The 25,017-nt window shown below is 52.8% G+C and overlaps 11 protein-coding genes across 11 annotated transcripts; 5 read left to right on the top strand and 6 right to left on the bottom strand.

The window, feature by feature from the left end:
• Positions 1-319: 319 nt before the first annotated feature.
• On the bottom strand, positions 320-2,188 carry LTS14_005223 (uncharacterized protein; the record flags this gene model as incomplete). Its single annotated transcript, XM_064837921.1, has 1 exon — positions 320-2,188. The coding sequence occupies one exon, from the start codon at positions 2,186-2,188 to the stop codon at positions 320-322; it is 1,869 nt and encodes a 622-aa protein (XP_064694625.1).
• Positions 2,189-2,661: 473 nt separating this feature from the next.
• SPO7 (Nem1-Spo7 phosphatase regulatory subunit) lies at positions 2,662-4,202 on the top strand (the record flags this gene model as incomplete). Its single annotated transcript, XM_064837922.1, has 2 exons — positions 2,662-2,700; positions 2,775-4,202. The coding sequence occupies 2 exons, from the start codon at positions 2,662-2,664 to the stop codon at positions 4,200-4,202; spliced, it is 1,467 nt and encodes a 488-aa protein (XP_064694626.1).
• Positions 4,203-4,725: 523 nt separating this feature from the next.
• LTS14_005225 (uncharacterized protein) lies at positions 4,726-6,177 on the top strand (the record flags this gene model as incomplete). The annotated part of the gene is made up of 2 exons (XM_064837923.1): positions 4,726-5,932; positions 5,960-6,177. 2 exons carry the CDS (start codon positions 4,726-4,728, stop codon positions 6,175-6,177), a joined length of 1,425 nt encoding a protein of 474 aa, XP_064694627.1.
• Positions 6,178-6,488: 311 nt separating this feature from the next.
• Positions 6,489-7,210, bottom strand: LTS14_005226 (uncharacterized protein; the record flags this gene model as incomplete). Its single annotated transcript, XM_064837924.1, has 2 exons — positions 6,489-6,670; positions 6,724-7,210. The coding sequence occupies 2 exons, from the start codon at positions 7,208-7,210 to the stop codon at positions 6,489-6,491; spliced, it is 669 nt and encodes a 222-aa protein (XP_064694628.1).
• A 561-nt stretch (positions 7,211-7,771) lies between these two features.
• Positions 7,772-9,455, bottom strand: LTS14_005227 (uncharacterized protein; the record flags this gene model as incomplete). The annotated part of the gene is made up of 5 exons (XM_064837925.1): positions 7,772-8,124; positions 8,176-8,396; positions 8,449-9,288; positions 9,338-9,372; positions 9,423-9,455. The coding sequence occupies 5 exons, from the start codon at positions 9,453-9,455 to the stop codon at positions 7,772-7,774; spliced, it is 1,482 nt and encodes a 493-aa protein (XP_064694629.1).
• Positions 9,456-9,850: 395 nt separating this feature from the next.
• Positions 9,851-13,207, bottom strand: LTS14_005228 (uncharacterized protein; the record flags this gene model as incomplete). The annotated part of the gene is made up of 1 exon (XM_064837926.1): positions 9,851-13,207. The coding sequence occupies one exon, from the start codon at positions 13,205-13,207 to the stop codon at positions 9,851-9,853; it is 3,357 nt and encodes a 1,118-aa protein (XP_064694630.1).
• A 1,147-nt stretch (positions 13,208-14,354) lies between these two features.
• LTS14_005229 (uncharacterized protein) lies at positions 14,355-17,073 on the top strand (the record flags this gene model as incomplete). The annotated part of the gene is made up of 2 exons (XM_064837927.1): positions 14,355-16,113; positions 16,166-17,073. The coding sequence occupies 2 exons, from the start codon at positions 14,355-14,357 to the stop codon at positions 17,071-17,073; spliced, it is 2,667 nt and encodes an 888-aa protein (XP_064694631.1).
• A 230-nt stretch (positions 17,074-17,303) lies between these two features.
• On the bottom strand, positions 17,304-18,500 carry LTS14_005230 (uncharacterized protein; the record flags this gene model as incomplete). The annotated part of the gene is given in 2 exon segments (XM_064837928.1): positions 17,304-18,011; positions 18,024-18,500. The coding sequence occupies 2 exon segments, from the start codon at positions 18,498-18,500 to the stop codon at positions 17,304-17,306; spliced, it is 1,185 nt and encodes a 394-aa protein (XP_064694632.1).
• Positions 18,501-19,550: 1,050 nt separating this feature from the next.
• LTS14_005231 (uncharacterized protein) lies at positions 19,551-20,599 on the top strand (the record flags this gene model as incomplete). The annotated part of the gene is made up of 2 exons (XM_064837929.1): positions 19,551-19,996; positions 20,101-20,599. The coding sequence occupies 2 exons, from the start codon at positions 19,551-19,553 to the stop codon at positions 20,597-20,599; spliced, it is 945 nt and encodes a 314-aa protein (XP_064694633.1).
• Positions 20,600-21,201: 602 nt separating this feature from the next.
• Positions 21,202-22,990, top strand: LTS14_005232 (uncharacterized protein; the record flags this gene model as incomplete). The annotated part of the gene is made up of 3 exons (XM_064837930.1): positions 21,202-21,726; positions 21,782-22,767; positions 22,828-22,990. 3 exons carry the CDS (start codon positions 21,202-21,204, stop codon positions 22,988-22,990), a joined length of 1,674 nt encoding a protein of 557 aa, XP_064694634.1.
• A 637-nt stretch (positions 22,991-23,627) lies between these two features.
• Positions 23,628-24,872, bottom strand: LTS14_005233 (uncharacterized protein; the record flags this gene model as incomplete). Its single annotated transcript, XM_064837931.1, has 3 exons — positions 23,628-24,131; positions 24,206-24,626; positions 24,673-24,872. 3 exons carry the CDS (start codon positions 24,870-24,872, stop codon positions 23,628-23,630), a joined length of 1,125 nt encoding a protein of 374 aa, XP_064694635.1.
• Between the last annotated feature and the right edge of the window lie 145 nt (positions 24,873-25,017).

Genomic DNA, 25,017 nt, shown 5'->3' on the forward strand with positions numbered 1-25,017 from the left:
TCGCATGGAGCCATCACGTCAGGCGGACTCGATCTGGGCCAGTCGTCAGGCAACGATGTAGCGTGATAGGCAAAGTCCCCTAGACGCTTAACCTGCATGGTTCGCTCTATCGAAAAGAGATCTATCTATACCAAGTGCCTTCTCAGCTGTGGATCACCTACATACACCCCACGCACGTCTTGGTTTCAAGCCGCAAAGCAAAGCAAATGGAAGCAAATCTATCAAGCACATGCGGCATACCCCAGAACAACACCTACGCTAAATCAAACCCCATCACATCACCCTTCCCACCCATAACATCATACTGCACCCCACCTCACTACACCCCCTCCCCAACCCGCCTTAACCTCCCCTGCCTAACCTCCACATCCCTCATCTCCCCCACCACCTCCTGATTAAACTGCTCACACCCGTCAAGATAAACATGATGGCCCGCCTTATCAATCACCCTCACCTTAACCCCTCCATTCTCCATCCGCTTTTCCCGCTCCGAAGCCCCAGCTAAAGCCCTTCGAGCATCAGCATCACACTTCACTTTCGCGTCCCGCCCACCTTGGATATCCATCCAGTCGTGGCTGCCGTAGTAGAAGACGATGGGGATACCCGTTTCGCGGAGGCGTTGCGCGGTCGTGCCATCGCTCTCACCGTTCACAGTGGAGGTGTCGGGCTCAGGGACCGGGTGAGGACCAAGGTATTGCCTCCCCACCCCCTGAATCCTCCTAATAAGCGGCGAGCGCGCAAAAGCCCCCGGAGCAAGGATATAAGCTAGCGCGTACTCCCCCGACCCACGTTGTCGGAAGAGAGAGTAGGAATAATCGTGCAACGCCTCTGCCTCCTCAGAAGGTAAGTGGCCGAAACGACGACTCGTCCAACCCGAGACTAAACGGGGTCCCAGGGGCCCGGAGAGCCGGACGAGGGAGAAGGGGGAGATGTTGGCGTCCCAGAGGGTGGTTAGCCATTTGCTGTAGGGTCTTTTCCGCGGAGGGGGTTCGCGGCCGCCGTTTTGCTGTTGTTGCTCGGCTTCACGTTTGTCCTTTTGGTTGAGGAAATTGTTCCCATCGGCTTTGCTCGCTCCGTTGACAGCCTCGTCTTGGCTTTCGGCGAATTCTTTGGCCATGGCGTTCGCTTCGGCTGGTGTTGGGCCGTCGTCGTTGATGGCGTAGGGATCCTCTGGTACGCCTACAGGGCTGGCGAGGATGAGTTTGTCGAGATGGCCTGGGTACTTGAGGGCGTAGCAGACGGCCATGTATCCTCCGAGCGAATGTCCCATTAATGTCATCTTTTCGATGCCGCGCTTGATTCGCCACTCCTCTAGAGCGTCGATGAACCAGTTCTCCGCCTCGCGCGCTTTGCCTTCTCGGTCTTTCGCTTGGATGCGGAAGGATGGTCGGGAGCTTCGGCCCATGCCTAGGAGGTCTAGCGCGTACAGTTTCCAGTTCGGTAATCGAGAAAGTGCATCGAATTGCTTGTAGAAGAATCCTAGTCCCGCTCCATAGCCATGTATCATAACTAGATTATTGGCGTTGACTTCGCCCAACCTCTCCACTGAGAACTCGTTCAGGTACCTGTTCTTGCCTCCCAACTGCACGAGATTGGAATGCCACATCCTAGGCCCATAAGGATCGGTATTACTGTCCGTCTTCACGGGTGATGCTTCCTTGTCCGAACTCCGATCGACCTCCATATTCGCTCCGTGGGCTTTCTGCTCCGGCGCACCCGTATGCATCTGTGTAGGTGGTTGCCGAAGATATGGCACATATGACAGGACTTTATGCTCGGTCACTGCTGGACTCAGGCCTGCCCACCATTGCGACAGGCCTTCCTTGTAAGACATGGGAAACATGCCGGGTTTGGAGGAGCCAGTCTGCCCCTGTGCCTCTTGTCGCGAAGCCTCCTGCTCTTTGCGGTTGCGGGCTAGCATGGCTTTCTGCCCACCGCCACCACCACCACTACTACTACTGCTACCTTCCCGCCGCGCATCCTCTTCGGTCGGTGCTGAGGCCATGATCGAGTATGAATGGGCGTATCCGGCCGTGTTCCCGATATATGAGTATTGTCCAGGCGCCGGTAGTGGTAGATCCGCAGTACTCGCTCCCTTCAACGGATACAGCGAGGCAAGCAAAAGTGTCGAGCGAAGCGTAGCTGGTAAGGCAAGCAGTGAGGCGGATAGATGCGCCACGACTTTCATGCTCGTCTACCAGAGCAGCAGATGATATACAGTAACAGACGATCTTCGCACGGGGACGGAAAGTCACTTCATCCGGACAGACAGCATGGTGGCGTTTTCTATTCAGGCAGCCATATTTTCCTAGCAATATTTAATAATAATAGTGTCTCTCGTACGACGACAACCGATGACGAGTATTTTAGTAACTAGTAGGGCCTCGGATCGGTGAGTGGCTTCAACGTGAAATCTCGCCTGCAAGGAACACGGCGATTGTGGAGCCCTTAACGCCGGTCCGTTGGCTCCTTCCGATATTGGCCCGAACCACTTTCGTCTCTGCCCGCCATTCACTTTCACTTTGCGCGAGCGACAGTAGTGCCTTCCTCCACCCATCCGTCCAGCTTCCTCAGAGCTGATAATCACGTGCTATGCGATAGCCTCAGTACCTCGACTGCTGTCTGGCGATCGTCTACGCGGCAGTCCTACCAAACCTCACAATGACGGACAACAAGCTTGACCAGATCGTCAAAGGCGCCGTATGTCCCAACCCACTACCCCACTACCCTTACATAACAGTCCCAGACTATTGACTAACACGACCCCCCAAAAGCCACCTCCCAACATCTCCCCCTCCCAAGTAGCCAAAGCAGCCAAATCCTCCTCCCCATCACCCAGCAACCCCATCACAACCCCGCACCTCCCACCCAACCACACCCCGTCCACCACCTCCACCTCGACCTCGACCTCCCCCGACCCCCGCGACGCCCTCCCCTCCTCCCCACCCCAAATCTACCTCAACCTCCTCATCCTCGAGTCCTCCCTCCGCCTCCAATACCTCTCCCTCCGCTCCCGTCTACGTCTCCACACCCTCCTGCTCTTCCTCCTCACCGCCTGGTTGAGCGTATTCACTTATCTCCTCTTCTTCCGGCCGCGCGAGGATGGTTCGGGGGTGGGTGGGAGTGTATACTGGGTTATTGAGACTACGGAGAAACTTGGGTGGAGTGGGGGTGTGGTGACGTTGTGTCTTGTCTGGGGGACCGGGTTATATGAACGCGGCGTACGCTGGCCGAGACGGTTTGTGGGGACTACGAATCGCGGACTGAGGGGTTTTAATATGAAAGTCGTGGTTGTCAAGGGGTCATTTTTGGGCGAGGTGCTAGGGTGGGTGGGGATGTTGGACGCGGCGGGGTGGGTTAGAGAAGAGCGAGTGGATTTCCAGGTCCTACCAAAGGATATCGAAGCTAGTGCTGCCGGATCGAGTGAAAAGAAAGCTGGACTGACAACGGAACACTGGAATGCGCATGCTACGAGACATGGGCTTATAGAAGAGGATATCGCGCCCTCGGGAGATGTACTCAAGTTGTTACTACTCCCCAAACCCTTCTCCCCCGACTTCCGCGAAGGCTGGGAGAACTTCCGTCTAGAATACTGGGAGCGCGAGAATGCGCGCCGCGGCGACTTACGAAAACTTGTCCGTGCCCGGAAACGGGAAGTCGCGAGGCGGGAAGGCGGATGGTTATGGTGGACCGGCTGGCGAGGCTGGAGCAACATCCGTCTTTTCTCGTCCAAAAGCCGTCGGCAGCTCGATCTGGAGAGGCTTGCTCTAAGGGAGTGGAAACCGGGGATTAGGACGGCGGCTTTGGTTGCTTCGGTGGGGAGGGAGACGGGGGGGCATAGGAAACGGGATAGTGCGCTTTTGCGATCGGAGTCGCATTCGAGGGGGTCGAGTCGGAGTTCGACGCCGGGTCCTGCTCCTGCTGTGAATGTTGTGGCGGTGGAGGGGGGTGAGGGGGGGAAGTTGCCGCTGGGGCATGTGAGGAGGGGGAGTAGTTCTGCTAGAAGGCCGAAGAGGCATACGGCGTTGGGGAGTGGGAGTCGGTTGAGTGCTACGGAGAGTGTATTGGATGGTGGTGGGGAGGAGGCGAAACGGGCTAGCACTGTTGGTTCGGGGGTTGGTGGTGATGTGAAGAGGGAGGATGACCACGAGGTGAAGCCTGTGTTTGCTAATGAGATTAAGTTGGAGCCTGCTGAGGCGTAGTCTAGTCCTCGTTGTAGCGAATGCTGTCTTAGCATTCTTAGCTGCTCGACATGGATTTCCAGACTCCCTCTCACTGTGACGCTTCTGCTGGCTTGATGAATATAAAGCAAAACTGTGGTGTGGTGTGGTTTATCCTCATGTGGTCCCTGCAGCCAATCACAGGCCACGGCTGCGCCCCGAGGCTGAGTATTGAGGTGAACTTCAGGAGGCGCATCGTCCTGGTTCTTGCTTTCTATCGTCGATCGAATGGACGCCTCCACCGAAGTTCCATAAATACGACTTGAGGTAGACAAGGCCGACTTCCAAAGATCGCATGATGTGGTTTGTGCCTCGACAGACTGCTTTGGTAGCAGGTCAGAACTCGATTGCTTGAGACCTCTATCATACAACGAACAAATGAACGCCGCGGATAGAATCGTACTGTTCTCACTACTTGAGAATTCCATTCGAAAGCGTACTGGCGAGTTCTTCTTGGGATACCTGCGTTGCAATCACAGGACAGCAAGGACCTGACGATAACACGATGAAGCAGCACCACCCCACAACGACAGAGGTAGACATCACGAACGATGCCGATAAGAAGAAAGGAACTCGTCGTCATTCCACCGTCCACAGACTTCAGCAGAAGGTCCGCGGTATCGACTTCGACTGCACAGACGGGGCAGACAAGACAGCCCCTCAGATCACGACCTTGACTCTGGACGACCCGGACGCGATACAAGAATGGTTCACCTCGTACCCTTCCACGCCATGTCCCGCGCTCCGACTCCTTACCCTCGAGCACCGACAAGAATCACCCCATTCCTCCACCCGCCACATAGCAGCCCCACAAGCCAGCAAACCATGGCAGCCCGGTCAACCTTTCACTCAAGCAATACTGGAACACGCACTTTGGCAGCATCAAGCTTATACCGACCTCCTCCCTACTCGCGCCGGTGGTTGCGCGGCTCTAATAGACGAACCAGTTTGTTTTATCCTACAAACACCACTAGATTCCGGACCGTTTTGCTCTCTTGCTTTGTCGCGGAGGGGCCATATTGTCAAGGGTACATATATCTACCGTAATGCACTGGGTCGAGAGGAGAGGTTCTTGGATCCGCTGGAGATCATGCAGGGCGAGAAAGTCATTTCTGGGTGGCGGGCTTCGGGCATGCAGATTGTTAGCCTTCCGGCAGCTGTGGCGCGGAGTCAGGCGAGGTATGTGAGTGGTGAGTTGGAGGATATTGCTGTTCGGCTCGATCAAGTGGAGTCGGCTTTGAGTGATTCGGGAGCAGGTGATGCTGGGGCTGGAACGCTGACTCCAATCACGCGCGTCCTCCAGGCCCAGTCCTCGCGGCTCTTGTCATTGGAACGGAGAATGAATCTACAGAGTCAGATCCTGGACTCCATCGAGGTGGTCACGGCTGCCCATCGCCATGGCACGACGCCTTGGCCTGCTCTTGCGCCCATGAGGAATCAAATAGAGACCTGGTCTCATGACATGATATCCCTTCCTCGACGGATCGAGAGTGCGCATCGAACGATCCAGACACTAATCCAGCAGCGTAATGAACAACTCAACCTCGCTATCGCTGAGTCCTCTCATCGTATGATGGAGGCCGCCTTGCGGGATAACGCTACTATGAAGACGATCGCGATCATGACTATGGTGTTCTTGCCCAGCACGGCGGTGGCGAGTTTCTTCTCGATGCAGATGTTTAATTGGGGTGTTGGTGGCGACAGCGTGGTGAGTAAGTGGCTGTGGGTTTTCTTTGTAGTGGCGGTGCCGCTTACCGGGTTGGTGGTTTGGGGTTGGTGGGTCTGGGTCAGGAGGAGTGAGAGGAGGATTGAGGGGATGAGTAGACGAGATCGCTTGAGCACTCGTGGTGGAAGCAGGGATGAGAGTGAGAGGAGGGATGAGAGTTTTACTGATGAAGTCGAGCTGGAGACTTTCGACAGCGAGGACGTGAAGACGGGGGCTGTGAGGGAGCCTTGAGATGATCGATCGGGACGTTGTCCGAATGACCACAGCTGATACTGGAACTTGCACGTGGTCTGCGCCGACAGCCGATTGTCTGCTACAAGATTCTTGCCGAGGAGAATACGGTGGACAGATAGCCAAGATGGGATCTCAGACTCGGGAGAGCGTTGAGACCCGCCGTGCTCCTGCGCAGCGAAGGATCTGGAGGCTAGCTGCGAAGCTGTTGCAACATGGAAACCGCTGCCAACGTGTGGCTGGGCGCCCTGCGTAGTTGCATTATCGGCTCGATTTAATAGGCTGTATGCAGATGTCAAACGAAGACACAATTATGACGAGCTCTCGGCCGTCTTCTTCGCCTCCTCGCCACCCTCCGACGCTGCTTCCTTCGCTTTCTCACCGCCTTCTGTGGCAGCCTTCTCGGTCTTCTGGGCTCCTCCAGTTGCGGCGCCACCGAGGCCGCTCGCGAGGTTGTAGCCCGTCTTGCCTAGACCTGCGACTGTGCTGTAGCCTGATGGGAGTCAACGAGGGAGCGTATAAGAGTGTAAGATAGGCATCACATACCAGCATTTCCGACAGTGTCACCGGCATCCTTCACGGCTCCGCCAAGTGTGCCAACAGTATCTGTAGCTGCGCCACTGGCATAGTTTATTGCTTGTCCAGCAACGCCGTGTGCGCTCTCAGGCAGATACTGCTTCGAGGCATCGTTCGCAGCCTTGCTCCCAGAATCTACATACGCTTTACCCTGCTCATGAGTCGTATCTCCCATGCCCTTCATGTACTCCGAACCTTGCTTCTGGTAGTCACCAGCTTGTTGCTGTAAGCCAGAAGCTTGTTCTTTGGCCGCGTCGGTATAGCTGCCGGCTTGCTTCTGAGCTTCTTGCGCAGTGCCTTCGCTCTGCTTCTGGGCGGAGCCCGCGGTGTCTTTTGCTGCTCCTTGGGCTTTGCCGGCGGCGTCTTTGACTTGTCCTTGAGCTTCGCCTTGGACTTGTTCGGCGGATTTGCCTGGGAAGAGCTCCACGTTCACCATGGTGTTGTCGAGGACCTTCATCTTGACGGACGTTATTGAGTGATAGTAGTTGAGATGATTTCGTGGTTGAGATGGATATGACACAAGGTGTAGCGGCGAAAGGATAACGCAAACAAACCTACCGTTCCATAAAACTACACATGTGAACACCTCTGCCTTGTTTAGGTGGCGTCACAGATGCAGTCCCATCAATATGACGAAAAGCCACAGCTATGCTTGTTGGCGTGAACTCTAGTCTATCATCGCGATGTCTTCTTCGAGTGATGGTGTGGGACGAAAGTGACACGAGTGGACGCGTGTGGACAAGGATCGTTGCTTCGACAGGGATCAGAAAGGCTGCCTACGTCACACTACCTTTGCTCTCCGTGGTAAGTTCTCTGGTCTAGACTTGAGGGATCTACACGACAACGGACGAGACGAGACGAGACGGCTGCAGGCACCGATATGGTGAGGTGGCTGCTGTCGAATATGAAAGTACTGTATGCGACCACAGGAAGGGGAGGTCAAGTACGCGGCTTGCACTTTTGCACGTCCAAGCAGATACATCACCATAAACACTAGTCGACAACCAAGATACCATTGCTACAGCTTACTACACCGTTGGTTACTCCCGTCAATCGGAAGCACGCTTGCGACATCACTGCCACTGGCACCAGAGATCAAGTCTACAACCACAGCCAATTCATCCTGGCCCCAGACAAGATCTCCCGCCTGCTTCCAAGATTGACCTGAGCTCCTTCGAGAGACTCGATAGCTTGGCACACCACACAGCCCGATCTGCTTTGCTTCTTGTGTCAAGGCCCGAAGAGCTTTCTTGTACTGATCGGAACTGGCTTGTGCCAGAATCTTACGGCCATCGAAGCCAGCCTTGTCGATGACTGTCTGTACGACTTCATCGGATGACATGTCGAGGTTCTGCTCCCAGCAGCCACGATCTATCGTCAGTCAGCACAATGCGGTCGTGAGCTCTCGACCCCAAGACTTACAGAGAGGCGTTACTAGCTTTGGCTCTACCAGCACAGCTCGTAAAACAGTCGGCGTACGAATTGGGAACTTGTCAGCCCAGTAGAAGTCGATCTGTTTGTCGGAGTTGCCTTCCTGCTGGTTTACTGCATTCCACCATCGACACCAGTCGAGGTGATCAAGTCTCGTATAATTGCGCTTCTGTTCGCTGATTGCTGACATTGGTGTGTTGGGTGCACCAATCCTGTACTCCGGTGTCAGCTCGTGATGGATATGACCATGTGCTCGCGACTCACTCTCGGAACAAGATACCCAGCAAGAACGGTTTCATCTCTATGTGTAGTCTCGAGCCATACTTGCGCTGGAGTCGATCAAGCTGTGTCCAGCCTAGGAAGGCCCAAGGCGAGGAGAAGTCGTACCAGAACTCTAGCTTGACCTCCTGGCCATCAGGAACAGTCGAAGATCTGGCACTATGCGGTATCAATGATTGCAGTGGTCTCGAGATTCTGCCTAGCTGCGCCCCATCTTTGCCTTCGTTCATGGCATGCAGAACAGCTTCCAGGAACTGCATCCTATCTTGACCCCAGTACAGTCTACCTTGCTTTCGCTTACCGTCATTGTCAGTCCATACCTCATCAGATATCCAGAATGAGGGTACGCCGGGCGCTCCTCGTTTAACGGCTAGATCTGTTGACTCCTCAAGCTGCTTTCGCTGAGATTGTGACTCAGTACTGCCGTTTTTGATTGCGTTGACCACAGCCTCGACCTCCTTGATTCCAGATCGCTGGACGACGTCAATCAGGACCTGCTGATCTGAGACATTCTTTCCTTCTACCCAGTAGGCGCGGAAGAGTGCTTTGGTCAGGGCAGGCCGTTGATTACGATTCACGAAGTAGAGCAATCTCAAAGCTGCCGTAGTCTTCACAGGGTGTTTGGGTGGGTCGTTATGATCTATACCATGACGCTTGATCGTTCGTTGGAAAGCCCGGCCAGAAACAGCTTTCTTTGTAGCATTGAATACGTCCGATGCTGATCCTGCTGCTCCTTGTGGTGCACTTGTTGCTCGGTAGATCGCTCCCAGGAGTACTGGACGCCAGATGAGGTTTGCTCCAGTACGAGATGCTAGCGCTTCGATTCTATGATTGTTCAGTTCAAGGAACTGCTCCCCAAGTCTGAAGTTCTTACTTTGTCGAGGCAATATAAGCGAATGGACACGATATCTAGCGGTGTGTTAGCATCGTTTTCTACACGTGAATCTCTTGCGACGTACGTCGTAGTAGAATTCAATGGTGTGACCACCCATACTTGCAGAACAGCTAGATATAATCGTAGAATCAATGTGTCTTGACGTCTGTGTCAATCAACAGCAGAAGTCTTCGATTGAGAACCGAGGCAAGCATTCTAAAACGCTCCGTCGAGTACAGCACATAGCCGAGAGGCCACCGCGTTCGACTTTACTTTACGGTCGTCGGCAAGACCATTTAAATGGGGAATGAAATTTGTCTGCTCGAGCTCTCGACAGATAGTGAGCATATGGATGACTTTCGTCTCGGTTGTGGAAAGCACTCAATTTGGAAGGTACGAGCGCTGGGGTATACTCGAACAACGATAGAAAGCATTGCCTTAATGCCCACATTGAATGATAATGCTTCTAGTGCTCCTACAGATCTCAACGCCAATCATGAAATCAGAGGTGATCTACCAATCCATACCATTTGCGCCCTTTTCGCCACCACTCAATATCATTTCCGCCTTTGCCTTCTCACCAAGCCCGTTTGGCAGATGGCTAGCCTGGAAACTCTTCCGTCCCTTCATGGCCTTGAGCTTCTTATCGACAGCAGCGAACTCATCCGTCTCGGTCTCCTCCTTCTTAATCTTCCACTTCGAGGTCCCCAATACACCGTCAAGCTCCTCGACAGGCGGGAGCTTCAGATACACGAGCCCATCTTCTCGAGCTTCGACGGGGAAAGTGGCGATGCTGACGCTTTCATCATTGCCACATTTGCCCGCCGAATCACCCTTGAGCTCGTAGTTACGCTTGTGGTAGGGACAGCTGACCCAGAGTTTATCGGTCTTATTATCGTCGCCGATCAAGCCATCGCTGAGTACGAAGGCACGCTTGTGAGGACACATCTGCTGACTGGCGTAGTACTTACCCTTGACCTTGAAGATGGCCAGTTGGGTATCTCCACGCTTCACGGCCAAGCTGGTGCCCGTAGCTGTGTCTGCGAATTGATCCGATCTTGCCAGTGGCTGCCAGCTGAGAGAGGTCCACTGCTTACCGCGAAAGTCTTCTGTCACGGCATCTTTGGGCCAGAAAGCTGGTCTCTGCTGTCCTCGATCTTCTACCTTGTCCATGGATTCTTGTTGTTCGTCTGTATTACCGAACTGAGAGAAGAGCTTGAGCCGTTCGGGTGACTTCAGCGTTTCCGTCCATTCGCAAAAGAACGCGCCGACGAGGTCTTCCATCTGCTGTTCGAGATCTGCGCAAATGCCGAGCTTATCCTCTAGTACGACCTCCCGCAGATACTTGATGCCCCCGGGCAGATTCTCCACCCACCGAGCTGTTCGTTGCAGTTTGTCGGCCGTCCGGATGTAGAAGCTCAGGTATCGGTCGAGTATTGTGATAACATCATCGGGCGGCACGTCCTTCGCCAGGAGCTCTGAGTGTCGAGGCTTCGCACCACCATTGCCGCCAACGAAAATGTTGAACCCCTTCTCAGTGGCAATTAGACCAAAGTCCTTATTCTGCGCCTCAGCACATTCTCGCACACAACCAGATACACCACCCTTGAATTTATGAGGGCCACGAATACTCTTGTACCGCTCTTCCAGCCTGACAGCCATACCAACACTGTCGCCGATACCGAAACGGCACCATGATGTACCTACGCATGATTTCACTGTGCGTAGGGATTTGGCATAGGCGTGTCCCGACTCCATACCGCCGTCGACGAGCATTTGCCAGATACCCGGGAGATCATGCTTCTTAGCACCGAAGAGATCGATCCGCTGACCACCAGTAACTTTGCAGTAGAGACCATACTTCTTCGCCACAGTGCCGATAATGATGAGCTTGTCGGCCGTGACCTCACCACCCGCCATACGTGGTACGACAGAGAAAGTGCCGTTGCGTTGAATGTTTGCCAAGAAGCGATCATTGGTGTCTTGAAGACCTCGTCTGTCGTCGTCCAGGATGTGCTTGTTGTAGAGTGATGCCGTGATCGAACCAATAGCAGGCTTGCACGCCTCGCAACCAAGGGATTCGGGATCCTTGCCGCACTGTGTCATGATTTCCTCGAATTTCTGTAGCTTCTTGACATAGATGATGTTGAACAGATCGGCTCGGGAGTACTCAAAGTGTGGGCATAGATGGTTCTTGACCTCCTGGCCCATGGAAGTCATAGTCTTGTTGAAGATCGTCTGGACCAGCGGCATACAACCACCGCAGCCAGTGCCAGCTTTGGTGCACGATTTCACGTCGCCAATTGATTTGCAGGTGCCGTCCTTGACTGCCTTGGTCACGTCACCTTTGAGCACGTTGTGGCAGGAGCAGATCTGAGTGTCGTCCTCAAGGTCATCACCATCGTCTTCGCCTTTGCTAGCGCCTACAATGAACTCACTCGGAGGGACTTCGAGCTGTTTCTTGTTCTTGACCATCGGCACCAGCTTCACGTAGTCTTTGGTATCACCAATCATCATGCCGCCGAGTAGATACTTGCCATCCATTGTGAAAAGGTACTTCTTGTAGATTTGTTGAAAAGGATCCTTATACGTCAGCGCCTTGACGGGAGAAGGTGGTGGACCCTCTGTCAAGCCCTTCATCTTGCTGTCTGCGCTGTCCTCCTTCTTGGGGTGTCGCTTCGTTGGCGCATCCTTGGGCCCATCACGATCCGCAAAGAAGTCGCCGAAACTGGCCACCTCTACACCAAGAAGCTTGAGCTTTGTGCTGAGATCTGGTGACTTGAATTGTCTTGGCGAGTGTGCTTTAGCTTGTGTGAGGTTGAACGCAAGCACATCTGCCATCTCTACACCTGGTGCGATAAGGCCAAAGGTCTGATTGTCCCAGCTAGCACACTCTCCAACTGCGTAGACGTCTGCTGCTGAGGTGGAGAGATCTGGGTTAACTATGATTCCACCGCCTCGATCGGCACATTTGATGCCAGCCTTTCGCGCCAGCTCGTCTCGTGCCTTTATGCCGATGGCGAAGCATATACATGTGCAATCCATGGACTCACCGTCCTCGAATGTAACACCAGTGACAGAGTTGTCCTCGTCCACCTTGATCTTGCCCACTCTTTTACTGAGAAGGACATCCAAGCCAAGAGCTCGTACCTGCTCCACAACCATGCTGCCTGCATCGCCATCAAGCTGCCGACTCAGCACCCATCGATTGCGCTCGATGAGTTTGACTTTGCTGAACTCCTCCAAATCCATCATTGCCTTGGCAGCTTCCAGGCCAAGTAGACCTCCACCAACCACTGCCCCTGTCGTGCCCTTCTTTGTTGCTGAGAACTGAATAAGCTTCTCAAGGTCCTCGATCGTGCGGTAGACGAAGACACCTTTGGCGTCATGGCCAGGTGTGTGTCGGGGTAGCAAAGCATCTGAGCCGGTCGCCAGTACCAGGATATCGTATGGTACTGTGTCACCCTTGGATGTCTCAACGTTCTTCTTCTCGGTGTCGATTGCTGTGACTAGTGTGTTGAGATGATAGCTCAAGCTTCCCTCTGGCATCGATGCATACCAGCTTGCCGGGTTGAGATAGAGATTCTCAACCTCTCTGTGCTGGAAGAAGCTGGTCAAGCCAACTCTGTTGTATGCGAGATGCGGCTCTTCTCCAATCACAATAACATCGTACTCTCTTCTCTTCACATCGAACTTCATGAGCTTCTCGATGAATGAAATGCCGACCATTCCTAGGCCAACCACTACCACCCGCTTCCTCTTCGTGTCCTTAGGAAGCTCGTTCTTCTCCTTTAGCTGCTCCACCTTCTCAGGCAGCTTGTTTGCCTCTGGATCATTCCACTCGCTGTTGCTAGTTGAGCTCGCCCACATGGTTGCGACTTCGTTAGTATGTCGCGATCAGTACCAGCGACGAGCGAATTGCCTCACGACTGAGGGAAGGGAAGGATGAAGACCGATCAACAAAGCAAAGGATACCAACCAGTAGTGTTATCGGAGATCTACAGTAAGAGACAAATATGAAGCCAAGCCACTCGGCATGATGCCTCTGTAGCAGATCGACCTACCACGAGCCATTTAGCCAACCCCAGCTGCAATCCAATACCAGACGGCCGGAGAAGGGAACACTATCGAGTCCAACGTGCGGCTCGGCATAGTGGTCCCAGACGCGCTATAGAGCTGCATGCCCAACGAAAAAGGAAAGACAGCTTTCTCCGAGGATCTGACCGTTTGTGTCACTCTGCTGGACGCATGTATGGCTGTAGAGGCTGAAGGAGATACTGATAAGGATGCAGATAGTAGACCAAGCGGCTCGGATCAACCTATAACCGACCACCAATGGCTGTGTTTCTGTTTGCTAACACGTCCTCATTAGACGTGCGCTACTCAACTTCAGCTCGTGGTTTCGTGCTCGTGCTACATTACTTGAACCCACTTGGTAGCATTAAACAGATAAGAATCCCAATGGCTCTCGAATCTCGTTCCAAGCGCCCAAAGACAGTGGCCTTCTGGAAGGCTGCGTATGCTTGTACTGATCCTTGGCAGTGGCGCGTTTCTACAGGATGGATCTGCCGCCTTACCCTTTTGGCACCCAGCTGATAAGATACCACTATCTCTCCCAATCAGTGCCCGCCAGCCCACTACGCAAACCACTACCATACTGCTGGAGATGCCCTCCTGCACCGGATCTGGGGCTCAGACCGGGATAATCTAGCCCGGCGTCTGCGTGCAAAAGCACTGATTTCCGCGGTCGAGAGAAGTCCATGACGGCGGAGTCTGCATTTCCTAGCTGTTCGTGTTTCCATCTCGTTGGTGTGTTGGCTCTTTCCACCCCGTCCCGGTGGGATTATGACGGGCCACTCTGCGGGTCAATCGCGATCTCTGACAGGCTGGCTATCGTATTGCTTGTATTTCGTCCACCTCTCGTTGTTCGTACTACACCCGCTCCTCAGCTCGATCGCAGTGTATCTTTGAGTGAAGACATACGGTTATGCTAGACTGCTAATGAATGGACCCAGCCATGTCAGCAACGATAGCACCTACAGAAGAGGAGACGAAGCAGTTGCGTCGTGTGTCTGCAGATCTACCTCCCACTCCACCAGAGTCAGAACATAGCGACACGGAAAGGCAGGACTCGAACGAAACATTAAAGACCGTCGGCGTCGATATCGCTCTTCCACCACCCACGTCGCCACCTATAGCCGTCCTCGAGCCTGACAAGAAGACGCCAGATGGCTGGCTACCCCGAGATCCACGATTGATACGACTTACCGGCGTACATCCTTTCAATGTTGAAGCGCCGCTATCTGACTTATACAACGAAGGATTCCTTACCAGCCCGGAACTCTTCTATGTGCGAAACCATGGTGCAGTGCCACAAGTCAAGGATGAGGAGATACCGGATTGGGAATTCACCGTGGAAGGCATGGTAGAGCATCCACTCAGGTTGACTTTCCGAGAACTGCTGGAGCAGTATGACCAAAAGACATATCCTATCACGTTGGTCTGCGCTGGCAACAGACGGAAAGAGCAGAACGTTGTGAGGAAGACCAAAGGCTTCTCATGGGGTGCTGCTGGTGTTTCGACTGCGCTATTCACGGGTGTGGTATTGGGAGACCTACTAAAGAAAGCCAAGCCAAAACGTGGAGCCAGGTATGTCTGTATGGAAGGCGCCGACAAATTGCCCAATGGTTACTACGGCACATCTGTCAAGCTCAATTGGGCACTGGACCCAAACAGAGGTATGATGCTGGCGCATAGGATGAATGGTGAGATGCTACGGCCCGATCACGGCAAACCGCTACGAGCGGTAATTCCAGGTCAGATCGGCGGCCGCAGTGTAAAGTGGTTGAAACGACTTATCATCACTGCCGAGCCTAGTGACAACTGGTACCACATCTACGACAACAGAGTTCTACCTACCATGGTCTCTCCAGAAGAGTCGGCGAATGATCCAAAGTGGTGGATGGACGAACGCTATGCTATCTATGATCTCTCAACGAACTCCGCTATTGCTTACCCGGCCCATGAAGAACAACTATGCGTCGTTGATGCGCCATCAAATTATCGAGTTAAAGGTTATGCATATGGCGGTGGTGGGCGAAGAGTGACCCGTGTTGAAGTCTCGTTAGACAAAGGGAAAACATGGCGTTTAGCGAAGATCGACTACGCAGAAGATCGATATCGAGAAGCTGGACCTCGACAATTATGTGGCGGTGAGTTGGACATGGAGTTGCGAGAGAACTCATTCTGCTGGTGCTTCTGGAACCTCGACATAGCAGTTTCTGAGCTTAGCGAGGTAGGTGATATCTTCGTGCGAGCAATGGATGAAAGCATGAATTTGCAGCCGAGAGACATGTACTGGAGTGTTCTGGGCATGATGAACAATCCTTGGTATCGAATAACGATCGCGAAAGAGGGCGATTATCTGCGCTTCGAGCATCCTACACAGCCAGCTCTGATGCCTGGTGGTTGGATGGAGCGTGTCAAGAAGGTAGGTGGCGATTTGACAAATGGCTACTGGGGCGAGGAGATCGGAAGCGACGATAAATCTGAGGTCGTGCTGGAAACGGCTAAGGAAGTAGTGATGGTGAAGGAGGGCTTGAAGAACATTGTTACGATTGATGAGTTACGAAAACACGACAAGGAAGACGGGCCATGGTTTGTGGTCAATGGTGAGGTATATGACGGGACGGCTTTCTTGACTGGTCACCCTGGTGGTGCGCAAAGTATCATCTCTGCAGCAGGGCTAGACACTACTGACGAATTTATGGCAATACGTAAGGTCACTCTCGTATGCTTTCCCAGCACGATTTCTGACATATTCCACAGACAGCGAGACAGCGAAAGGCATGATGACAGACTACCACATCGGCAGCCTAGACGAAGAAGGCCGTGCCGCCCTCTCAGGCGAAGATGTCCAACCAGACCCCTCTGCCACACCGTCACCGACCTTCCTGGACTCCCGAGCCTGGAAGAAAGCCATTCTACATACCAAGACAACAGTCTCATGGGACACCAGAGTCTTCACCTTCAGACTCGAAAACGACGAGCAAACCCTCGGACTACCAACAGGGCAACATCTCATGATCCGACTCCGGGATCCTGTGACACGGGAAGCGATCATCAGGAGTTACACGCCCACATCCGAGACCACGAAAGCAGGATACATGGACGTCCTGGTAAAAGTCTACTTCGACAGTAAAGAGCGGCAAGGTGGCAAACTTAGCCAGGCTCTGGATGCGTTGCCCATTGGCCATTTTGTTGATTTCAAAGGACCTATTGGCAAATTCGAGTACAGTGGAAAAGGTCTGTGCTCCATAAACGGAAAGGAGCGAAGAGTCAAAAACTTCTTAATGATCAGTGGTGGAAGCGGCATAACACCCATCTACCAAGTCTTCCGCGCCATGATGCAAGATAAGACCGACGAGACGAAGTGCGTCGTGCTGAACGGCAACAGACTGCTCGAAGATATTCTCTGCAAAGCGGACCTCGATGCATTAGCCAAGGACAACGAGGAAAGGTGTCGGTTAATGTATACACTGACCAAGGCACCGGACGATTGGCAGGGTCTGAAGGGTAGGATAGCGGCGCCTTTGCTCAAGGAGCATTGCGATCGCAGTGCGTTTGAGGAGGGAGGGGCGATGGTGCTGATTTGTGGGCCGGAGGCGTTGGAGAAGAGTGTACATCAGGCGCTGCTTGAGATTGGGTGGAAGGATGAGGATTTGCTTTTCTTCTGATTCCGTTATATGGGAGCTGCATTGGGGACGTATCAAAGCGTGGAGGTGTTGGGCGTGTTACACTACCACGACTGGGCATGATGTTTGTTGCAGAGATTTGGCATTTGGTTGTAGCAAAGCGATAGCCGAAATACCTCTACGCCAAGCTTTCTCTACGTGATTATGAAGGCTATGTACCAGCTCATCAGCTTATTACTTCAGGCATCTAGCCACATCTGTGTACTGTACGCTCAAACATATCTATAGCAGAATGCGCCCCCAAACGTGTCCATCACATCCTTGAACTTGATGTCCTCGCTCACGAACCCAAAGGGCAACATATCCTCCAACGTCATCTCCGCACTAGGCAGATTATTCGCGAGCGTCGATGTACCAGAGATGACATTCTGCCTCCTCGTAATATCCAGGTTCTGCCAGATCGTCCACACGTGATCAACCATGCCATGGTGCAAGAAGAATAAGGGATCAGCGGGTGATGAGTGGAAATCAGACATACTGCCTCCGGTACTCCAGTGTCCGCCTCCATGGCACCCGAAACGGTTGTTGGGGTCTGAACCACCGGCACCTTGAAAGTTCGCTTGGAAGTCTTCGATCAGGATGTTGTCGAGAATGGTCTTTGTGACGTTGGTGTAGGTATTGTAGTTTTGTGTGAACCAGGGATTGAAATCGCGCTCAAGACAGTGAGGGTTGTATTGGAAAGAGGAGTTGACGTTGTTACTGTTTGGCAGGTCAAGCGGACCGAGATTGACAGTGTAGTCTGTAAAAGGACCGGAAGTCACGCAGCCGCCGCCTGTGCCTGGTGGGTATGTCACGTCTTGCTCTGCTAGCCAGGTGTCGCCACGGTTGGCGATATATGCGCCGTTACTTCCCAGACTGTACTCGTCGCCGAGGAAGAGAGGGCTGTCTTGTGGTGCTTGAGCGTCGAGGGCCCAATTCCACTAGGGAAGGACGCCGGTGTAGCCGCAGAGGTTCTTGAGATCTTGTTCCCAGAAGTGGATGAAGGTTCGGTGCCAGGCGAAGAAGTCGGCTGTGTCATGGATGTTGAGGGTGTAGTTGATATGGGTTGCGACGTATTCGTCGTGGCGAGACTTGACGCCTGGGTAATTTGGTGCCTCGTCTGCTGTCATGTGTGTAGGTGGTAATTTTGTGAGGCAGGTCACGGCGTCTGTGAAGCTCTTGCGGGTTTCTGGGGACAATGTTCGCCATTCTTGTCTTTGTTGTGAATTGTCATAGGTGCAGTCTGCGCCTCTTGCAGGGCCAAAGTACTGCTGCATGTTTTCGTCGGCTTTCCGGGAAATATTGCCAAAGGCTGTACCGCTTGTAATGTCCTCTGCTGAGAGATCGCTCGTCTGCGGTGCTTGTGCTGCAACTACACCAATTTGAGCAGCGATGGCTGCGACCACTCCCAAAGAACTTGAGACACGCATCGTGATAGGAAGTCAATATTGATTATATAATAAGAAGAGAGTGTCCAAGAAAATGATGATAACAATGAGTGTGATATGGACACAGCTATTGGAGCGCTGGAAAGGAGAGTATGTAAAGGAATGGGATCACAAGCAACGGTGACGATAATAGAGAGAAACGTCGTTGGAAGCAAACACCTACCCACCACGACGTGTAGTCTTGTACCACCGTACTGTATGAGGATCTTCATGCACCGCACTGAGGATGGTCGGAGGGCGTCCGTATGTGGATAGACAGTGAAGTTGGAGGGATAGCTTCCCTGTGGGAATCCTCCGCCACGAGTGGTCAAACAAAAGCTTGCTTCGAGGTAGCGTCGGCACTACACAGAACGGTTCTTTGGGAAAGGAATGGATTCTTGAGCACGGTTGGCCGTGACTTGTAATCACTCTGATGAGCGCTTGGACGAGCATGCCCAGTCTCCCAAATGGCGGCATCTGCGACCTTGACGAATGATCATGAGCATGTCCAGAGAGTCGATCTCTACTCGAGTATTACCAGCAACCAGATGTTCGGCGGCAGGGCGACGAAGAGACGTCGAGATGTCAGGACGAGGAGGTGGATCGCGAGGGTCGAGTCTGTAACAGTGGCACATTCGAAAGGCGAAATCGTACCTGGCGATCTCCGCGGATGGAGACAAGGATCCTGTAACATCCATGTTCTTGGCGGGCCTGTCTGGCTGTGGACGTAGCGTGAGAAAGCTGTGTTCTTGTGCGAAATCGCTGAAACAAATACTAGCGTTATTACAAGGTATGCACAAATCGAATCCATGAGTTGATCCTGCTACAAAGAGTCTCCATACCGCAAAACTCATTTTGAAGATATGCTGCACATTCACTAGCGTGTCTCGCCGAGTAGCTAATGAACATGCCCAACTGCCACTGGACGTCATCGGCGTTCGGCAGCCGAATTAATTCGAACGCGTTCTCCTGTCGCGATTCAGACGAGACGAACGGAAAGTGGGTATTTCCTTCAGAACAACTTCATCGACACACAGCGGCGTGATAGTCACAATGCGCATCTTCCTCCTCCCCATCTCGACCCGGCGCACCTTAATATACTGCGAACGCATCCAAGAATCCCTCCAAAAGCCTGGTCAGAAACTAGCCATCTCAGAACGGATACTCAACCGCGTCTCTACAACCTGGGCAGGCTGGGAGAAAGCAGAAAAGGGCTGGCAGAAGAAGACTACTGTTTACGCGAATTACCTCTTCTCGCGAATACCGTACGAAGAATGGGGCCTCAAATCGTTCCCTCCAGCCACGAAGAAGAAGCTGGAGGAGGTAGATGCTGGGAAGCATGAGGTCGAGTGTCTCTATCCTGGTGCCTTCGTCAAAGGCGGACGCGTGAGTGAGCTTTTGAAGAAGCTTGCGACGGAGCGACAAGCATTTCATCGACGGGCGTTCTGGACGAATGTTGCGTTGATGCCGATTTCTGCCCCCTTTACTTTGGTGCCAATGTAAGACTCACCTCCTTGTCATGTCTGTTGTGTCAGCACACTACTGCCGTGCGATCATGTGCTAGGTCGAGTGTAGGCATCAGCTGATTCGAGATCCGGTATAGTATTCCCAATCTTCCCTTCTTCTGGCTCTGCTTTCGCGCATACTCTCATTATCGTGCGTTATATGGCGGCAGATTCCTCGAGCACGTTACATCAAAAAACCTTGTAAAGACGACTGATAGTCGACTGATGGATGAGCTATATGCTGCCGGACTACGGCATCCGACTCGCGAGGCGTCGAGAGACGCTACGAAGCCATCAGATGAGGAGATCGAGGTTGTGGTCAAGGACGTTGAGACGAAGGCGGGCCCTGAGGGAAGTGAGGGCAAAGAGATCATGTTACTTCAGAGGTGGAATGGTAAGCTGATCGCGGAGGACTTCAAGCTGGCGGAAATGGAAATCGAGATTGAGAGGGCTGTAGAGCAGGTCGAGAAGGTCGTGTTTAGCGAAAAGAAGAAGCTGGAGGAGGGTCAAGTTGAAGAGAGGAGTGTCTCCGATGCAGCGTCCGAAGAGACGAAAACAAACACAGCAGAATCTGAGATCAGGCGAGCAAAGCGGTAGCAAGAAGGGTTTGGTGACGAGCTCACTAGATCTATACACCGCTGTATATATAGACACGTCTGAGGCTGTACTCAATCTTAATGTAATTTATTGGGTAATAGAGGCTTTCGCCTTGTATGGCGCGAAGACAAGACGTGTGGTGTAGTGACGAAGCAATCGGAGCCAAGACAGCCAAGCCACATGATAATTGCAAGTCTCGCTTTTCACAGTCGACGAACAACTACCTGCACGACACTATTCCATGTCTACACCCAGCATACTCGATATTATCTCCTTTGTCGACCCGGTGTTCGTAGGAAGGCTTCGGCACAGTAAAGTTAACTCCGGTTCATCTATGGACTACATGACGTACACCGCACCGTCCAACGTCCATCTTTTCTTTTCTTAGTGGAGAGTCGTGGAGACGTCAGAGCCACATAACCCATATTTTGCTCACCCGCGATGCTAGTATCGGAAAGCGGCATAGGTAGGTTGCAACGGTGAATCGTGTACGGATGGCTTGGGCACAATATCGCATGCGCCAACCAATTCCCTAAACCTCTCGTTGGCTCCGTCTTTACCTCTCCTTCATATCGCGTTGTGTGATTTCCTGCCGACTAATCATGGCGGCCACACATCACGACACCATCTCTCTGGACTCCAAACACGATGCTTCTGGTCGGACTTCTGGCGTCTTCGCAGATACCAAGGACGAAGCCAAAGATGACTCTCCATCCCGTCTCGAGCGGAACGACACGACTTTAGATGGCGGCCTTCTTCTCAACGAAGACGAGGCCCTTACCCTCGTGCGGGGTGGGAGAGCACCTACTGCAGTCCCCATCTTCATCACTTTCGCTCGGAACGATACTGCAAACCCACGGAACTGGTCGAAGGCGAAGAAGTGGTATATTACCTGCTTCGCATCCTTCTTGAACGTCCTCACGTGTCTCTGTGCAGGAGGCTATTCCAGTGCTTCCGACGATATCAGCAGTACTTTCAATGTCTCGGCCGAGGTCGCGACACTGGGACTGTCGCTGTACATCCTAGGATTTGCTGTAGGACCAATGTTACTAGCGCCGTTGTCAGAGTACTTTGGACGAAGTCCTGTGTACCTTGGTTCGTGGTTCATTTTGGTCTTGTTCCAGATCGTGAGTACGAGTGGTCCATCTCACGACAGGCATCGCTAATACAGTACCTTGACAGCCCGTAGCACTGGCGCCGAACATCGCAACAGTCCTCGTCTGTCGCTTCATCCAAGGATTCGGCGGTTCAGCTCCTCTGACCAACACTGGTGGCACGATCAGTGACCTCTGGGCTCGCAATGAGAGTGGAAACGCCATGATGATTTACGGCCTCTCCTCTACCTTTGGCCCACCTTTCGCCCTCGTGGTCTCGGGATACTTCGCCATGAGCCTGGGATTCCGCTGGTTATTCTGGTTCTTCATGATAGTCACGGGCTCTATCTGGATCCTGATGCTCTTCACTCTGCCCGAGACTCGGCACAGCATCATCCTTGAAAGCAAAGCTGCCAAAATCCGGAAGACCTTAGCCAAAGAACACACCAACCACCAAGACATCAAGACTCTTATTGGTAATATCTCAGACGCTCACACCAAAGGCCAGAAACGAAGCATGCATACTCTCTTCGCCACAAATCTCACAAGACCATTTCGCTTTCTGTTCACAGAGCCTATCACCATCGGCGCTGCCGCATACAACGGCTTCATCTACGGCATCGTCTACTTGTTCAACGAAGCCTTCCCTCTAGTCTTCGGACCAGGCGGCCACGACTTCAATACCGGAGAATGGGGTCTCTCCTTCCTTGGCTTGGCTCTTGGTAGCGTAGTCGCGGCATGCTTCTACCCATTACAAGAACGATACTATCTTCGACGAACAGCTGCGAACGATGGCAAAGGTGTCCCTGAGGCGAGGATGTGGTCGGCTTGCTTCGGTGCTTTCTTACTGCCCATCTCGCTCTTCTGGTTTGCGTGGACGAGCTCTCCTACGGTACACTGGATCGTCCCGATCATCGCATCTGGATTCTTCGGAGCTGGAATCTATATCGTCGTCCTCGCCGTGCTGAACTTCGTTGTCGATTCGTACCAATCGTACAGCGCTTCGGCGTTGGCGGGCGTGATTCTCGTACGCAATGTGGTCGGTGCGGGATTTCCATTATTCGCTAGCCAGATGTATGTTTTGCCCGTCCACTATCTGTACAACTCGACTTTATGCTAATTCTCGATTTCCAGGTATGGGAGGCTAGGCAATGAGTGGGCAAGCACGCTTCTGGCGTTTCTGAGTCTGCTCTTTGTGCCAATACCTATAATATGGTTCTTCAGAGGAGAACGCCTCAGGCTGAAGAGCCCGTGGGCTCGAGAGCACTTCGACCAGGCTGAGGATGCACCTCATTGAGTGTCACCAAAAAGCCTCAGGAGCAGTTGCCCGTCGAACACATCCTCACAATCGTTGCCCTACGTCCCCACCGAGCAGACAGGTATCGTATGAGGAACGTATCGTTCGCTTTCAACTACGTACTTTGAACAGCACGCCCGTGGACTACTAGGATGAGTTATCGGAGAGGGCAGTACATGAGTCCGCTTATGCGAGGGAGTTTTACAAGTCCTGACAAAAGCAGAGCATTCCCAGAAGGCTTGACATAGCTCCTGCGAGCAGTCATATCTATCGAAGACTGAGTGAAGATCAGCTCTTCGAGGACAGGTTGTGAGAGCAACCAAAAAAGCCAAGTATTACAATCGTACCATAAGACATAGTTCTGTTAATCGTGAACGTGGACACATTAGCATATTATGGTTTCGTAGAACTTTCGTCACTCTTGTCCTTAGTGTTCGCCACTCTCTGAGTCGTATAAATCACTTTTCCCATCCTCGAACCAAATTTTCGCATTAGCTTCATTACCATAACTTTTTTTCCTAATCATATTCTGTCATTTCTGTCTTGAGATAGCGTGGTGCTGTCGGGTCGAGCTTCATTATCATCGTGCTGTACCGTGTTCTTTCGTGGTCGTAACCGTTTCGTTCCTTGGTTCGAATCACAGCATCACAGCAGCTACATTTGGAAGTGCGAGTAGCAACCCTAACATTGCTTTGGCAATTCCGGGCGCACGAGCCTTGCCAGTATAGGGTGTAGGCGAAGGCTTGCGGGTCGGCATAGGCGTGGTCTTGATGAACGTCGTCATGATTAATGTTGTGCCGTTCATGATGGGCCACATAGGCACTCGGCTAGTTGATATCGTGGCAATTTGGCTTGATGTGCTTGGAGCTTGAACTTCCGACACAGCCTCTGCCGTAGTTGGTGACTGGGTGAGTTCAATGGTGGACCTCTGTGTCTTGTTAATGGTCTCAATTGAGTCAACGACGACGACCACTGCAGGAGCCGCGGTGGCAGTCGTCTGTGCGTCCGTTACAGTCTGTGGCGTCGCCATTTGAGTTACTGTCGAGGCAACTGCTATGGTGGAGATGGCCGGTACGATTGTTGCGATCGTTGCTTCGTGGGTTTCCCAGCTAGGAAGGTCTGCCATCGCGAATATTGTCGGCTGCATAATTTAAAAGGTTAGCGGGCTGGCATCGAGCAGGAATCGTACCAGACACGCTGCATGAATAAACTCACTGATGGCACTATGGTGAGCTCCTCAATGCTGACAGCCGGAGCTATGATCGTGGCGACTATAGAGGTGTGTTCTTCATCGACAGCCTTGTCTGGTACTGACGATATGGAAGTGGTGCACGGTGGGCTTGTAAAGCCTGCGTTTGGACCAGCAATCGTAGGACTTGGCGGCTGAAGTAGCGCTCCGTTTGGCACTACCGGAGTAGGTTGGAGATCGCCCACGGGTGCTGATGAGTCGTTCCCACTGTCATTGAACCTCCAGTCGACCACAACGCGGCCATCACCGTTGGGTGCTACCGCTTTGAAAAGACTCGAGCTGCAGTCGATGGCGTTTGGTCCACATGATGGACCTGTCGGCCGAGAGACCGGAGTATCAGCATACGTCTCCAACAACACCACTCCAAAGCCTTGTAGCACTGATTGTCTTTCAAGTATCAAGCACAGTAGCCTGGACAGATTGTCCCTCGAACTCAATAGTGATGGTACTGCCACAAATGGGATTGAGGTTGGGGTTTGGTACCGAGCCCATGTGTGCCGGTGAGAGCGCAACAATATGCTCGCTGAACGAGGAGATATTCCCGCAGGAGCCGACACCGACATCGTACCAGGTCATGTCGCCAGTGTGCGTCACATCGCTGCGTCTAGCCAGGGAGTACTGGGGAGAAGCCATGTCGGTCGGGAGGGCGGTTGCGAGCGTCAGAGTTGGGGTATACGGGAGCTAGAACACGAAAGGAAAGAGGGAAGACTCATATAGGGTGGTGAGAGATACCAGCGTGAAAATCTTTTTCTCGTGGCTGTATGTTGGGACCGCTTTC

The sequence above is a fragment of the Recurvomyces mirabilis genome (genome assembly GCF_035927965.1).
Source record: "Recurvomyces mirabilis strain CCFEE 5264 chromosome Unknown scaffold_12, whole genome shotgun sequence".
NCBI classification, from domain to species: Eukaryota; Fungi; Ascomycota; class Dothideomycetes; order Mycosphaerellales; family Teratosphaeriaceae; genus Recurvomyces; species Recurvomyces mirabilis.